The sequence below is a fragment of the Belonocnema kinseyi genome, chromosome 7 (assembly GCF_010883055.1).
Source record: "Belonocnema kinseyi isolate 2016_QV_RU_SX_M_011 chromosome 7, B_treatae_v1, whole genome shotgun sequence".
NCBI lineage: Eukaryota > Metazoa > Arthropoda > Insecta > Hymenoptera > Cynipidae > Belonocnema > Belonocnema kinseyi.
The window spans coordinates 46,434,754-46,451,079 of record NC_046663.1 but is presented as its reverse complement, the minus strand read 5'-3'; the positions used below and the strand labels follow the sequence as shown (position 1 = coordinate 46,451,079).

At 24.5% G+C, this 16,326-nt stretch overlaps 1 protein-coding gene across 1 annotated transcript in view; it reads right to left on the bottom strand.

Annotated features, from left to right (window-relative positions):
- Window positions 1–16,326, bottom strand: part of LOC117176806 (exocyst complex component 8) — a 31,790-nt gene that overhangs the window by 1,165 nt on the left and 14,299 nt on the right. Inside the window, exons 5-7 of the mRNA XM_033367117.1 lie at window positions 12,212–12,718; window positions 9,803–9,933; window positions 6,260–6,676 (exon numbers count right to left, since the gene is read on the bottom strand). Of these exons, the coding sequence (XP_033223008.1) occupies window positions 6,260–6,676; window positions 9,803–9,933; window positions 12,212–12,718 (1,055 nt within the window). The remainder of the gene's footprint in view (window positions 1–6,259; window positions 6,677–9,802; window positions 9,934–12,211; window positions 12,719–16,326) is intronic.

Below are 16,326 nucleotides of genomic sequence, written 5' to 3'. Positions count from 1 at the left end.
GAACTGAGTCCAATTCATTTTTTATCTCATATGGAGTTAAACCCTTTAAATGAAAATGTTTGATTACCGCTCTGAACTCGTTTTTTTTTTCATTTTTCTTAAGGAACAATTTTTTTTTTTCAATTGGTTATAAAAACACGTAAACTCAGAAGATGTGGACTGTGACTGCACCATATATCTAGTCGGTAGTGGTGCTGACTGAAAACAGATGATTTGGAGCGATTCGCGCGCCATTTGTTGGTCATTCTAAGGACTTATTGAACTACCCTCGTATTTCAATTTTTTCACAGTAATATTTTACATTTTTTTTTTAAATTAACTGAGAATATGTATATAGTTTCGCGAGTTTTTAATAAATAATGTTTTTTGTGCAGTTTTTAAGGATTCAATTACATAACAATTCATTTCTTGAATTTGTCTCTAAAGTACCAAACACTTGAAATTTAACTAAAACAGATCAATTTTCAACCAAAAATGGAATAGTAAAATTTGCAGTTAAAATAATTAATTTTCTATAAAAAAAGGTACATTTTAAAACAAAGTGACAAATTTTCATTTAGAATTATAAATCTTCAATTGCTATAAATAAATTTAAAACCAAAAAGATGCATTTTTAATAAAAGAGTTTAACTTCCAATTCGATTTAATCAATTATTAAATTAAATAATAAATATTTAACTGGAATACATTAATTTTCAACATAAAAAGATTAATTTTCTAACAAGAAGGTTAATTTTCTACCGAAAAAGACGATTTTTTAAAACAAAATACATTAATTTTTAACGAGATAGTTGAATTTTGATCTAAAAAAGGCAAATTTTCAACCAAACATTTGGATTTTGAATTAAAAAAGATTAAATTTTAATCAAAAACTGTAATAGTTACATTTTCAGTTTAAAAAATTAGATTTTAACCAAACTGATGAAGTTTTAACTAAAATAATTAATCTTTAACTGGAATAGTTAAATTTTAAACCAAAAAATGAATTTTCAACTAAAATGATGACTCTTTCACTGTAAAAGTTGAATTTTCAACTAAAACGATGAAATTTCAACTAAAATGGTAGATCCTCAATTAGAGTAGTTAAATTTTCAATTAGAAAAATAATTTTTAACTAAAATGATGAATCTTCAACAAAAAGATGAATTATTAAACAAGAATATTAATTTTCTACAAAAAAAAAACGATTTTTTAACAAAATACATAACTTTTAAACGATATAGTTTAATTTTTAACTAGAAAATGGAAAGTTTTAACTAAAAACTATTAATCTTTTGGAATAGTTGAATTTTGAACAAAAGAGATGAAGTTTTAACTAAAATGATGATAATATAGCAGAAACAGTTAAATTTGCAGTTGAATTGAGTAGTAAAATCTTCAGTTAAAAAAACTAATGTTCAACCAAAGCGATGAATTTTCATTTAAAATTGATGGAATATCCAATAGGAATAGTCAGTTTAATAAATAGGAATAGTCAGTTTAAAAAATCAAATAATTCTCAACGTAAAGAAAACTAATTTTTTTTAATAGTTACATTTTAAAACAAAGTGATGACTTTTCAACTAAAATGATTAATCTGCAAGTGGAATAGTTGAATTTTGAACAAAAAAGATGAATTTTTGTCCAAGAAAATTAATTTCTATAAAAAAGACAATTTTACAAATAAAAATTATAATTTTTAAACAAAAATTGAATAGTTAAAGTTTTAACTATAATAATTAAATTCTCAGTAAAAAAAATTAATTTTCAGTCCAGGAAAAAGAAATTTAAAACAGAAAAGCTCAGTTTTCAACTGAAAAGATGTATTTTCAATTAAAATGGTGAGCCTTCAAGAAAAAAAATTGGGTTTTAAAGTAAGGGTATAACTTTTAATCAGTTAATAAAATTTTTATTCGAAAAAAAGAGGAATTGTGGACGAAAAATGTAGTAGTTGATATTTCAATCAAAAAAATATTTTAATTTCTAATCAAAGTTCAATTCGAAGAAAAATATAAATGTTAATTTAACTATGAAAAAAAAACTATGAAAAAGAAAAAACCAGTTTTCAACAAAATAGTTCAATACATTAATTTTTCTTTAAAATAAAAAATAATAGAAAAAAATACGCGAATTGAGAAACATTTTTGCTTACTAACACTCTTGAGCAGGTAAATTAAAACTCAAATTATACAATAGGTTATTGAAAATATTATACATATCTTATGTTTATATATTTTAAATTAATCTTTTTTTAAAAAGAATTTTAACATATAACCATAAAGTTTCGAAGAATTAACATTTTAAAAAATTGCAGGTTTTAGTTTTTTTTTATTATCAGAAGTTAGCATTTATAACACAAGCAGTCGATTTTAAAGATTCATAATTTTTGATCAATTTAAGGGTGTGTTAGCGTTTTACACAAAAAATTGGTATTTTAAAATAAACTTATTTATAATTCCAGCATGATTTTTCATTTTTTAAATAATTTAAGGTTATTCAATTTATTCAATATTCAATTTAATGTTTTTTACCAGAAATCGGTTATTTAAAACAAAAATTTAATAATATGAAAACCTTTTGTTACGTTCGTTCTTTTTTAGTCGAATATTCATGATTCAAAAATCATAAGATTTTTCAGATTATCATACAGGATCATGGAATGTCCATTTTTCTTTTTGTTAGTATTTGATTCCGATAATATTTTGTATTTTGTTGTTAGATTAGCCTGTTTTGTTTAAAATTGGTATTATTAATAAAAATATAATTAGAATTCCAAGAATATTTACAATTTTTTTAACAATAATGGAGTAGGTTAGCGATTTTCTCCGAAAATCGGTTATTTAAAACAAAACCCATCTTCAAAATTAGTGTATTCAAAAAAGGAATTTTAATATAAAATTAAATTCGAAGAATTAAAATTTCTAATAATTTCAAAGATTAAACATTTTTAAACAATTTACTTGTTTATATTTTTCACCGCAAATTAACATTATAAAACAAAAGCAGTTGATTTTAAGGGTTCATAATTTTTTTTCTTTCGTAAATTCTTATTTTTAAACAAAATTATTTGTAATTTCAACAAGATTGATTTTCAATTTTTTAAAAGTTTCAGGTGTTTTTGAAACACTTTAAATCTTTGCGAAATATTTGAAATCATTGCAATCTTTGAAATATTTGGTAATATTTGTGAAATTTTCTGAATGATTTTTATTAGAATTTCAATTTGATTCTACGAATTATTTGAAATATTTCTGAATTATTTGGGAATATTTGTGAAATCTTTGTGTAATCTTTGAAATCTATCGGAAATTCGTATGAAATAATTGAAGTCTTTATGAAATCTTTGAAGTCTATCCGAAATCTTTGAAATTTTTGAGAAATCATTACCGTGTTAGTTAAATGTTTGGAAAATATTTATGCAATTTGAAATCTTTGCGAAATATTTGAAATCTTGATGAAATCTTATTAACATTTTTTTAAAATCTTTAGAATTCGGCGAAATATTAAAAATATTTTAAAAATATTTTTGGTAATATTTATGAAATTATTGAAATCTTTGGGAAATAATTGAAGTCTTTCTAAAATCTTTTAAATCTATCCAAAATCTTTGCGATATATTTGCAATCGTTAAAATCTATCGGAAATTTGTATGAAATAATTGAAGTCTTTGTGAAATCTTTGAAATCTATGCGAAATCTTTGAAATCTATGCGAAATCTTTGTGAAATCTTTGAGAAATAATTTCCGTATCTGTGAAATTTTTGTAATAATTTGATAAAATCTTTAGAAATTTGCGAAATATTACAAATGTTTTTCAAATATTTGGTAATATTTATGAAATTGTTGTGAAATCTCTGGCAAATAATTTAAGTACTTCTAAAATATTTAAAATCTATCCCAAATATTTGCGAAATATTTGAAAACTGTGAAATCTTTGGGAAATCATTAAAGTATTTGTAAAATCTAACAAGCCTATCCGAAATATTTGAGAAATCATTGAAGTTTTTGTGAAAAAATTTTTGAAATCTTTAGAATTCTGTGAAATATTTAAAATATTTGTTTAATATTTGGTAATATTTTTGAAATTATTGAAATCTTTGTGAAAACTTTGGGAAATAATTAAAGTTTTTCTAAAATCTTTGCCAAATATTTAAACTATTTCCGAAATATGTGGTCATATTCGTAAAAAGAATTGAAATTTTTGTGAAATCTTCTAAAAATCATTGAACTCTTGGTAAAATCCATCAAGTCTATCCGAAATATTTGAAGTCTTCGAGAAATCATTGAAGTGTTTGTGAAATTTTTTCTGAAATCTTTAGAATTTTGCGAAATATAAAAAATATTTGTTTAATACTTAGTAATATTTGTGAAATTATTGAAATCTTGGTGAAACCTTAGGAAAATAATTAAAGTCTTTCTAAAATCTTTTAGATCTTTCTAAAATATTTATGAAATATTTGAATCATTTCTGAAATATTTGATAATATTCATAAAAATGATTGAAATTTTTGTGAAATCTTTTAAAAGTCATTGAAGTATTGGTGAAATCTTTTAAATATATCCGAAAACTTTGGGACATTTTTTTAACCTTTGGGAAATTATTCTAATCTTTGTGAAATCTTTAAGAAATATGGTTATATTTGTGAAATTATTGAAATATTCGGGCAATCATTGATGTCTTTGTAAAATCTGTTCTGCTTTTGGGAAATCATTGAAATCTTTCTGAAAATATTGGAAACCTTTGCGAAGAAATCTTTGAAATCTTGGGATTATTTTTGAAATATTTGATAATTTGGTTAAATTCTTTAAATCTTTGGAAATATTTTTAAAACATTTATAAAATTATTGAACTATTTGTGAAGTCATTGGCAAATCATTTATGCCTTTGTGAAATCTTTTAAATTTATTCGAAATCTTTGGCAATATTCGTAAAAATGATTGCAATCAATGAGAAATTTTTTGAAAATCATTGAAGTCTTAGTCAAATTTATTAAATACATCCGAAATCTTAGCGACAATTTTTTAACATTTGGGAAATCATTCTAAGCTTTGTGAAATTTTTCAGAAGACTTTGAAATATTTGGCAATCTTTGTGAAATTATTGAAATCTTTGGGAAATCAACATTTTTTCTGAAATCTAGAATTCTGCGAAGTATTAAAAATATATTTTAAACAATTGATAATATTTGTGAAAATATTCAAATCTTTGGCAATATAAATTTTATACCTGTATTTATTATTCTTTACTATTTATGGTTCATTTCTTATCATTTACGTACAATTTGTATTCAGTATAGTGTTATCATACTATGTAAAAAGTGTGCTATTCAATATTATAAGTTTATTCTAGAGAAAAAAAATTTCTCCGCTTCTGCCCATTGTATATTATTTTTAGTACTCTTTTAATTTCACCAGGAAACAAATATATTTAAAAATATGCATTAACTCCATTGCGTGAGACTAAACAAATAACAATCACGGGCACATTTTTTTTCTAGTGACAAATAATTGAAGGGCAACACTGCATACGGGCGTAAGTGCCAAATTTTCGAAAATCATTTTATTGGCTTAAACTACTTGTTTCCCCCTAACTCGCGTTCCTATAGAATATTTTGGTCCAGTTCGACCCGAAAATAGATTTAGAAAAAAAATTAAGTGCATACAGGCCTAAGTGCCACGATTCTTGCTGGCGTAAGTGCCATGGATCATAATGTGTTGTCACTGCGGCGTCATTGATTTTCAGAGCACGTATCGATTCTGGTTTTTAAAAGTTTTTTTGTCAAAAATTATGAATTCCGGGAAAGGAATAGTTGCTGCAAGTGACTTCTTATATGTCAAATTTCAAGTTTTTTGGTACGTCCCGATCTTCGACCAGGGCTTTCTCTCACATGGTTATATTTTTTAAAGCGCTCTTTTTACAATTTAATAGAGCTACCAATAGTTCCAAAGTACTTTCCTATTTTTCTCTTAAATTAAACAATTAAACAGTTACGCAACTTTTTATGTATAAAAATCAGAGATTACGGGGACACGCCGTATCTTTCACAACGTTTTTCTCGGAGAAAGATGATTTTTTCAGAATGTTCGTTTCATAGTTCAATAAAGTCTAACAGTACCTCAAAAAGTTTTTGGCATTTTTCGGTTTAAAATTATTTGCGCGAAAGTTAGACAGTTTTTTAGTTCCCCTGTAAAATTCGCCTTTTGGCACTGACGCCCGTATGCAGTGTGTCCCTTCAATGATAATCCTCACGGATGCGAAGGATATAATAAAATAGTATTACCTCTTGTTTTAGTCTTGGATTTGCGAGAGATGCGGTCAAATGTTGCACTTGAGCTCTCATTACAGACGCGAGCACCCCTTCGACAGTCGATATGAGTTCAGGCGTGGTAACACTAAGGCAGTCTTCTAGAAGTCCTATGTACAATCTGGCAAAGGCTAGTGTAGTCGTCGTTAAAGAAGTCCAGCAGTCACTCGTCAGACACGATTCTGGTACCGGGATTCCAAGGTCATCCAGTTCCGTTAATAGCTTGGTCAGATTTTGACTCGATTGAAGATTGGAAGGTCGCCACGTGTCTTCCGACGCGCGAACTTTTACAGCATCCACGTATTTTTCGCCTGCATCCTGCAGAGCTCTAGCCAGAGGAGTGCGGAGCTGTCCATCTAATTGGTAGCGAAAGTCCATCCCAAGCTGGGATAACTTGAGGGAAAAAATGAGGAAAAGTTAGAGGAGGGCTATACGCCTGTAGGGTACCTCTTTGACCTTGACAACAGCGCCACTTGACACGCTATTTCAAATTTATTAAATCAATATTAATGAAAACGAAAAGTAAATATCAGTTCATTTTGATAGAAATTATTATAATGAGGTTAAAAATTAATTGTTTACGATCGAATTTCTTGTTAATATTGAATTGAAATTCCAATCTCTTCCCAATAGTTCCAAATTGGTGGCGCTGTATCTCAATATTCAAGAAAGATGGATTTTCAACCAAGGGGTCGAATTGCCGAACAAAAAGATTGAATTCGACCGAAAGGATTAGGTGTTTAGAAGTCAGTAAAACTTTCGACCAAAATTTTCAAAGAAATAATTTAATTTTTAATAAAATAATACAAAATATAAGCAAACAGTTGAATTTTCAACCTAGAAAAATGGATTTTTAACCAAAGGATCGAATTTAGGAATAAAAAAGATTAAAATTAAACGAAAAGCAGTTGCATTTTTATTCAAATAGGTGAATTTTCAAGTCAAAAGAATTAATTTTTTAGAAGTCAGTCAAATTTCCCATCAAAAGAAAGATTAACCTTTCATGAAAAGATGAATTTTAAATCAAATAGTTAAATTTTCAACTTAAAAAGATTAATTTTCAACCAAAAATGAAACAGTTCAATTTTCAATCAAAAAAATTACTTTTCCACATAAAACAAAAAAGTTCAAATAGACGAATTCAAGAAAAAAATCTGCAATTAAGTTCAGTTTTTAAACTATCATGTCGAATGTTTTCGAAAATAGTTCACTTTTGAAGCAGGAAAAACACATTTTGAACCAGAAAATTAATTGATAATCAAAAGAGGTCAATTTTCAAGCAGTTTAATTCAACCAAAAATACGCATTTTCAACATAATACATTAATTTTCTACCAAATGGTTGAAACTTTAACTTTTAGATGATACATTTGCAAACAAAAATGGAATAATTAAATTTCAAGATAACAAAACAATTTATAAAAAAAAACAACAATTTTCAATAAGATAGTTAAATTTGCAACCAAAGAGGTGAATCATTAATCAAATGATTTTTTTTTTAATAAAGCATTTCAACTTGAAACCAACTTTAACCAAACATTTAAATTTTCAACCAAGAACATGAATTTTTTATGTAATGGTTTAATTGTCTACTAAAATAATTGAATTTTCAATAAAAGAAGACAATTTTCAAACCAAAAATATTAATTTTTAATATAAAAGCAATCCTCAACCTAATAGTTTAATTGGCTACCAAATTTTTTTAATTTTCAGGCTAAAGAGATCAATTTTCTATAAAACAGTTGAATTTGCAACACAAAGTAGGGATTTTTAACAAAAAGTAAATTCTAAACCAAATAGCTTAATTTTCTACCAAATTGTTGAATTTTCAGGCCGAAGAGACCAATTTTCTATAAAACAGTTGAATTTGCAACCCAAAAATATGAAATTTTAACAAAAAAAGTTAATTTTCTACCAAAAATTCAAATTTTAAAATAAAAAGTTTAATTTTAAAATAAATAGTTACACTTTCTACCTTATACTGTCAACCTAATAGTTTAATTTTGTAACGAATTGTTCAATTTTCACGCCAAAGATACAAATTTTCTATAAAGCAGTTGAATTTTTAACCCGAAAATAGAAATTTAAAACAAAAAGTTAATTTTCTACCAAACAGTTAAATTTTAAAATAAAAAGTTGAATTTCAAACAAAATAGTTTTACTTTTCCCAAAATATTTGAATTTTCAACCAAACATATTAATTTTTAACAAAAAAGTCAATTCTCAATCAAATAGCTTAATTTTATACCAAATTGTTGAATTTACAAGCCAAAAAGATGAATTATCTACAAAAAAGTTGAATTTTCAACTCGAGAATATGATAGAAATAATAATTAAAATAAGATTAATTAATTCAAAATAATTGAATTTTCTGCCAAAATGGTGAATTTTTAATAAAAACGTCAATTTTCAAACAAACAGTTTAATTTTCTGACAATTTTTTAAATGTTTAAATCAAAGAAATTATTTTTTTACAAAAAAGTTGAATCTTCAAACTGAAAGTGGGCACTTTCAACCAAAAAGTTAATTTACAACGAAATCGTTCATTTTTTAACGAATACAATAAACCAAAAAAATAAATTTTTTAGAAACTAGTTGATTTTTCAACCAAAAAAGGTATTGAAATAGAAACCCTTTAATTCAACCAGTAGAGACGAATTTTCAACAAAACAATTGAATCTCCAACCAAGCAAAACAACAAAATTATTTTTTTTTAATTTCAATAAAATAATTGAATTTTCCACCCGAAAATATGATTTTTTTAACCAAGAAGATTAATTTACTACCGAAAAAATACGATTTTTCAACCAAAGAGATAAACTTTCAACTATATACTTGAATTTTTAATTAAAACAATACATTTTGAACAAAAAATTGACTACTTAAATTTAAAGTTAGAAAAGTTAATTTTCAACCAAAAATGAAATAAAATTTCAATAAAATAGTTAAACTTGACACAAAAAAGATAAACCTTTAAATATCAAAATCAACTTTAAATCAACTAGTTGAATTTTTGACAAAAATAAATGATTTATTAACAAAATAATGGGATTTTCAACAAAACCGTTAAATTTTCAACCGAATATTAAAATTTGTAACCAAGCAAGATGAATTCGAAATAAAAAATATAATAATAGACTTTTTGAGCAAAAATAGTTTGATTTTCTTAATCTCTTCTATTAATTAAGTTCGGATTCATGCAAAAGAAGAAAAAGCGAGAAAAAGGAATAAACGGAAAGTTTTTTGAAAAAGCGGGAAAAAAAAAGACTTTTTTTTAACAAGAAGAAAGAGCGTGAAGTCCGAAATATAAAAGTAATTTTCAAACTTATTGAGTTATTATTGAACTGTACCATTTCAAGGCCATATTTCGGAAAATTTGTTGAAATTGATCATCAGGAAATATACTAAACGTTATTTGAGTATATAAAGTTACCTCCGATGCCCCCCCCCCCCCTCAAATTGGTAACGTAGTTTATGAAAAGCCCCTAAATGCCCGGAAAAAAGTCAAAGAACAACTTACCTGATCACAATGACTTCTAACTGCAACTATGCATTCTACCAAAGTGCTTATTGTAACTTGAGGAATGAACATCTGTTTTATTAAATGTGAGGTAAGATGTTTTATCTCCTGACTGCACCATACTAGTAAAGCTAAAGAAATAGAAAAGTCAATTAGATAAGTTTTAAAACTAAAACTAAATCGAAGATAAAAATTTCCGGCCATTTCCCCTTTTTTTCCCGGTTTGAAAATATTTTTCAGGGTTAATTAAATTTAAAAAATGAAGCTCTATTCTAATAATTTTTTTTCATTTAAAGTAATAAACAATAAACAATATATTAAAGTATTTCAAGTGGAACTCTTGAATTTTAAAGTTTTAAAATTGAAGTTTAAAAGTTCAAATTTTCAACACTATAAATAAAAGAATGAAGCAACGAACTTTGAAATTTTATTTGAAAACCTTGAGAAATCTAGAAGAACTTTTAGATAATATTGTTGAATTATCTAGTAAATAGTTGCATTTTTATAAAAAATATGGAATTTATCTTAAAGCAGAAGAATTTTTTATTACAAAAAAAATTGAGTTTTCATCCAAAAAAGATTCCAGTTAACTCAGAAACATAAAAAATGGAAACATTTAAAATGTTCTGAAATTAAAAAAAAAATTTAATTCTCGAAATCTTTTAAAATCCTTTAAATTCTTTGAAATACTTGTGAAATCTTTTCTACTTTTTTAAAAATTTTATTTTATATTACTGGAATATTTGAAATTTTGTGAAATCTTTTGAAATTTTGTTTAAAAAATGCGAACTCGTTTAAAGTCTTTTTAAATCCTTATGGATTCGTTGAAATTTTTGTAAAATATTTTTGAAATCTTTCGCATTCGTTTGAAATGATTGAAATATTTAAAGTCTTTTTAAATATTCTAAAAATATTGAAATTATTTACAATGTTTAAAATGTTTTAAAATCTTTGAAATTCTGGTATTTTTTTGACATCTCTATGAAATTTTCATAAAATCCTTCAAATATTTTGAAATTTTCTAAACAAATTTGTAATTGTTTAAAATCTTTAAAATCTGGTGTACTGTATCCTTTTTTCAATCTTCAAATTCTTGTATTCTTTGAAAATCTTCATGAAATTTTTGTGAAATCTTTGTAAAATCCTTTGTATTTATTTGAAATCATTAAAATATTTAAATTCTTTGTGGAATGTTTTGAAATCTTTAAAAATTTTGTAAAATATTTCTTCAATCTTTGTTAGTTAAATATTTTGTGTTCGTTTGAGACCATTGAAATCTTTTGAGATCTTCTCAAATTTATTCAAATCTTTTTAAATTGTTTCAAATCTTTTAAATTTGGCCTATTGTACCCGTCATGAAATCTTGGAAATTCTTTGATTCTTTTGAAATCGTTGTAAAATTTGTATGAAATCTGTGTTGCATTTTCATACAAAAAATGAAATTTCTTCTATAAAACAGATGAAGTTTTAAATCAAAAAGATAAATTTTCAAAAAAATAGTTGAATTTTCTGTTGAAAAAGATTTTAGTTGAGTTTTCACGATCAAACTGTGAATTTTTTAGCAAGAAATAATTTTCTACCAAAAAATTTAATTTTCAATCCAAAAAGACGAATTTTTAACCAAAAAGGTGGACTTTTCAATAAAATTATTGAATTCTCCAGTAAATAGTTGCATTTTTATCAAAAAATATGAAATTTATCTTAAAGCAGAAGAATTTTTTGTGACAAAAAAAATTTTCTAATAAATAATTGCATTTTTATAAAAAAAAAAAAGAAGATTTAATTTCTGCTAAAGCAGGTAAACTTTAAAATAAAATAGAAAAATTTTCAAAAAAAGAGGTGAATTTTCAACCGGAAAGTTAACGAAAAAATTCAATTTTCTATTAAATAAAATAAATGCTGAGATTCTCATAAATTCGCAGAGAATTTATTTCTCGGTTATATTCTCGATTAATAATTCTCGTTACCCTTCTCAAGGTAATATTGCTAAATATTAAATAATCCTTTTTTTCTTAATTAAAAAATCTGAATGGATTAAAAATGGAATATTTTAGACTGAAACAATATTTTAAATTTAGTGTACCCCTTTAGTTACAAAATACATTATTATGAAGTTATTTTTAAGCGAAAAATAGTTTTCAAAATTTCAATAGTACATTTGCATTTTTTTGTAATGCCTAAGACAGTCGAATTAAAACGATTTAATTTTGAACGTTATAATCTGAAAATCCTTAATTCTGGAAACCCTTTTAAAAATAATTTATTTATATTTGCAGTGGAGAAACTAAAAATGGCTTTTATCCAAAATTTGCAATATCAAACGCTTTTAATTTTTCATTATTTAAGTGTTAAAGACTGCATTTTAAACTTAATTAAATAAAAAATAAAAATCTAAGCTCAGATCTCTACCTGATGTGCAATTCGTATAATCTGGGAAGATCTTCAAGAACTCTCGTGAGGTATCAACTATATTGCTGAAAGCGATGGCACTCAATTGCTTAATGTAAGGAACAGTCGCTCCTTCTCGCTTTACTCTCTTTAAACGAGCCTTCAATGCAGCACTGCACAACTTTAGATATAATTGACAACCTTGAGCACTTCTATCAAGTTGTATCAAAAGTCTAACAGCTCGCCGAGCACTTCTCAAACCTCCTCCTTGTAAGGACCTTGCCTCTGCACTCAATTCCAATTCTTTTGTCAGGACATCTACCAACGAGTTGGCCCTTTCGTGAATCTTGCTTTTCATTTCTGTCAGGTGAGGAGTAGGATGAGCATCCGCGAGGTAGGCCTTTGCTTTTTCCAAAAGATGATAGGCTTCTTCAAAATGCCTTTGGGCTATACAAGAATCTAAATCTTCTGGTACTTCTAGTAACCATTCGGGAGGCGGTTCATAGTCGACTTCGTCGTTGTCATCCACTAAGAAAAAGAGATCATTTTAGAATTTCAGGATGTCCAGCGAATCCTAGGAACAAAATTCAAGGTCTTTTCCAGGTTTTTCAGGTCATGAAATTCAGTTTTTCCAGGTCTACTTTTTTTGAAATCAAATAATCGGTACATGTGAAAGATGACAAAATTTATTTTTTTAATTGACCAACTATTTCTAAAGAAAGCAGATTCACGAATAAACAAATTCTTAATTTATTGCGAACATAACTCGTCTTCGTGAAATATTTGGCAATATTTTTTAATCTTTCTAAAGTCTTTGAAATCATTGAAATTTTTCAAATCTTAGTGAAATTTTTTTACCTGTGTGAAAATATTTTAAAGTAATTGAAATCTTGAAATTTCTGTGAAATCTTTTGAAATCTTAAAAAATTTTTGTAAAATCTTTGAAATCTTAGAACCCCTTGAACTCTTCGAAATCTTTGTAAAGTTCTTTGAAGTATTTATGAAATCTTTGAAATATTTATATAATCTTTATTTTTGAAAACTTTCGTGTTCGTTTGAAATCATTGAAATTTTCTGAAACCTTTTGAAATTGTTTAAGACATTTGAAATGTTCTGAAATATTTTTAAATTCTTGGAATCTTTTAAAATCCTTATAAATTCTTTGAAATACTTGTGAAATTCTTTCTATATTTGTTGTATTTATTTGAAATCACTGGAATATTTGAAATCTTTGCGACATCTTTTGAAATTTTCTAAACAAAAAAGTGAAATTGTTTAAAATTTTTTGAAATCCTAGTGGATTCTTTGAAACTTTTGTAAAATCTTTTGTATTCGTTTGACATCATTGAAATATTTGAAATCTTTGTGAAATCTTTTGAAATATTCTAAAAATTTTTTAATTATTTAAAATGTTTGACATGTTTTGAAATCTTTGAAATTCTTGTATTGTTTTGACATATCCATGAAATTTTCATAAAATTGTTTAAATATTTGTAAAATGCTTTGAAATATTCGAAACAAATTTGAAATCGTTTACAATCTTTGAAATGTTTTAAAATCTTTGAAATTCTTGTATTCTTTTAAAATCTTAATAAAATTCGTATGAAATCTTTGTGAAGTTTTTCGAAATCTTAATGCAATCTTCGACATATTTATCGAAATTATTCAAAAATCATCTCAAATTTATTGAAACCTTTTGAAATTGTTTAAAACATTTGAAAAGTTCTGAAATCTTTTAAAATATTTTAAATTCTCGATATCTTTTAAAATCCTTTAAATTCTTTGAAATACTTCTGAAATCTTTCCTAGTTTTTTTATTTATTTCATATCACTGAAATATTTGAAATCTTGTGAAATCTTTTGAAATTTTCTAAAACAATTCGAACATGTTTAAAATCTTTTGAAATCCTTATGTATTCTTTGAAACTTTTGTAAAACATTTTTGAGATCTTTTGAGATATTCTAAAAATTTTGAAATTATTTTAAATGTTTGAAATGTTTTGAAATCTTCGAAATTCTTTTATTGTTTTAACATATTCATGAAATATTCATAAAATTGATTAAATATTTGTAAAATGCTTTGAAATATTCGAAACAAATTTGAAATCGTTTACAATCTTTGAAATGTTTGAAAATCTTTAAAATTCTTGTATTCTTTTAAAATCTTAATAAAATTCGTATGAAATCTTTGTAAAATCTTTTTTATTCATTTGAAATCATTTAAATATTTAAAATCTTTGAAATCCTTGAATTCTTTGAAATCTGTGTGAAGTTTTTCGAAATCGTAATGCAATCTTCGACATATTTATCGAAATTATTCAAAAATCATCTCAAATTTATTGAAATCTTTTGAAATTGTTTAAAACATTTGAAAAGTTCTGAAATCTTTAAAATTTTTTGAAATTCTCGAAATCTTTTTAAATCTTTATGGATTCTTTGAAACTTTTGTAACACATTTTTGAGATCTTTTGAGACATTCTAAAAATTTTTAAATTATTTAAAATGTGTGAAATGTTTTGAAATCTTTGAAATTTTTGTATTTCTTTGACATCTGTTTGAAATTTTCATGCAATCGTTGAAAATTTGTGAAATCTTTTAAAATTTTCTTAACAAATTTGTAATCGTTTAAAATATTTGAAAAATGGTTTACTGTATCCTTTTTTAAATATTTCAAATTCTTGTATTTTTCGAAAATCTTTATGAACTTTTTATGAAATATTTGTAAAATCTTTTGTATTTCATTGAAATCATTAAAATATTTAAAACATTTGTAGAATCTTTTGAAATCTTAAAAATTTTTTGTAAAATCTTTCTTCATTCTTTGTTAGTGAAATATTTTGTGTTCGTTTGAGACCATTGAAATTTTCTCAAATTGATTGAAATCTTTTCAAATTGTTTAAAATCTTTAAAATCTAGCGTATTGTACCCGTTATTAAATCTTTGAAATTCTTGCATCCTTTTGAAATCGTTTTGAAATTTTTATGAAATCTTCTGAAATTTATTGAAGCCTTTTGAAATCATTTTAAACATTTGAAATATTCTGAAATATTTTTAAATTCTCGAAATCTTTTAAAATCCTTTAAATTCTTTGAAATACTTGTAAAATCTTTTCTAGTTTTTTTTTCTATTTATTTTATATCACTGGAATATTTGAAATCCTTTGTGAAATCTATTGAAATTTTCTAAAAAAAATGCGAACTTGTTTAAAATCTTTTGAAATCCTTATGAATCCTTTGCAAATTTTCAAAATATTTTTGAAATCTTCTGTATTCATTTGAGATCATTGAAATATTTTAAATCTTTTCAAATATTCTAAAAATTTCCAAATTATTAAACATGTTTTAAATATTTTGAAATCTTTAAAATTGTTGTATTTTTTCGATATATTTATGAAATTTTCATGAAATCGTTGAAATATTTTGAAATTTTCTAAAAAAAATTGTAATCGTTTAAAATCTTTAAAATTTGGTGTAATGTATACTTTTTTTAAATCTTTCAAATTCTTGTATTCTTTGAAAATGTTTATGAAATTTGTATGAAACCTTTGTAAAATCTTTTGCACTCATTTGAAATCATTAAAATCTTTAAAATCTTTGTGGAATCTTCTGAAATCTTGTGAAATTGTGGTAAAATATTTGAAATCATTGTGAAATGTTTCGAAATGTTTGGATATATTTGTGAAATCTTTCTTCAATCTTTCTTCAATCTTTCTTTGTGAAATCTTTTGTATTCGTTTGAAATAATTGAAATCTTAAATTTATGGAAATCTTTTGAAATTATTTAAAATGTTTAAAATCAGGTGAAAAAGTGGTTTCAAATCTTTGAAATTATTTTATTATTTTGAAATCTCTATGAAAATTTTATGAAATCTTTTGTATTCATTTGAAATTCTTTAAATATTTGAAATCTAGAATCTTTTAAAATTTTAGTAAAATCTTTGAAATCTAGTGTGATATACCTTTTTTTAAATCTTTTTAATTTTTGAAATCTTTTTAAATCCTTATGAATACAATGCAATATTTTTAAAATCTTTCTGAAATTCTTGCTATTCATTTAAAATCATTAAAATATTTGAAATCTTTGTGAAATATTTCGAAATCTTCTTAAATATTTTAAAATCATTGATATGTTTTGAA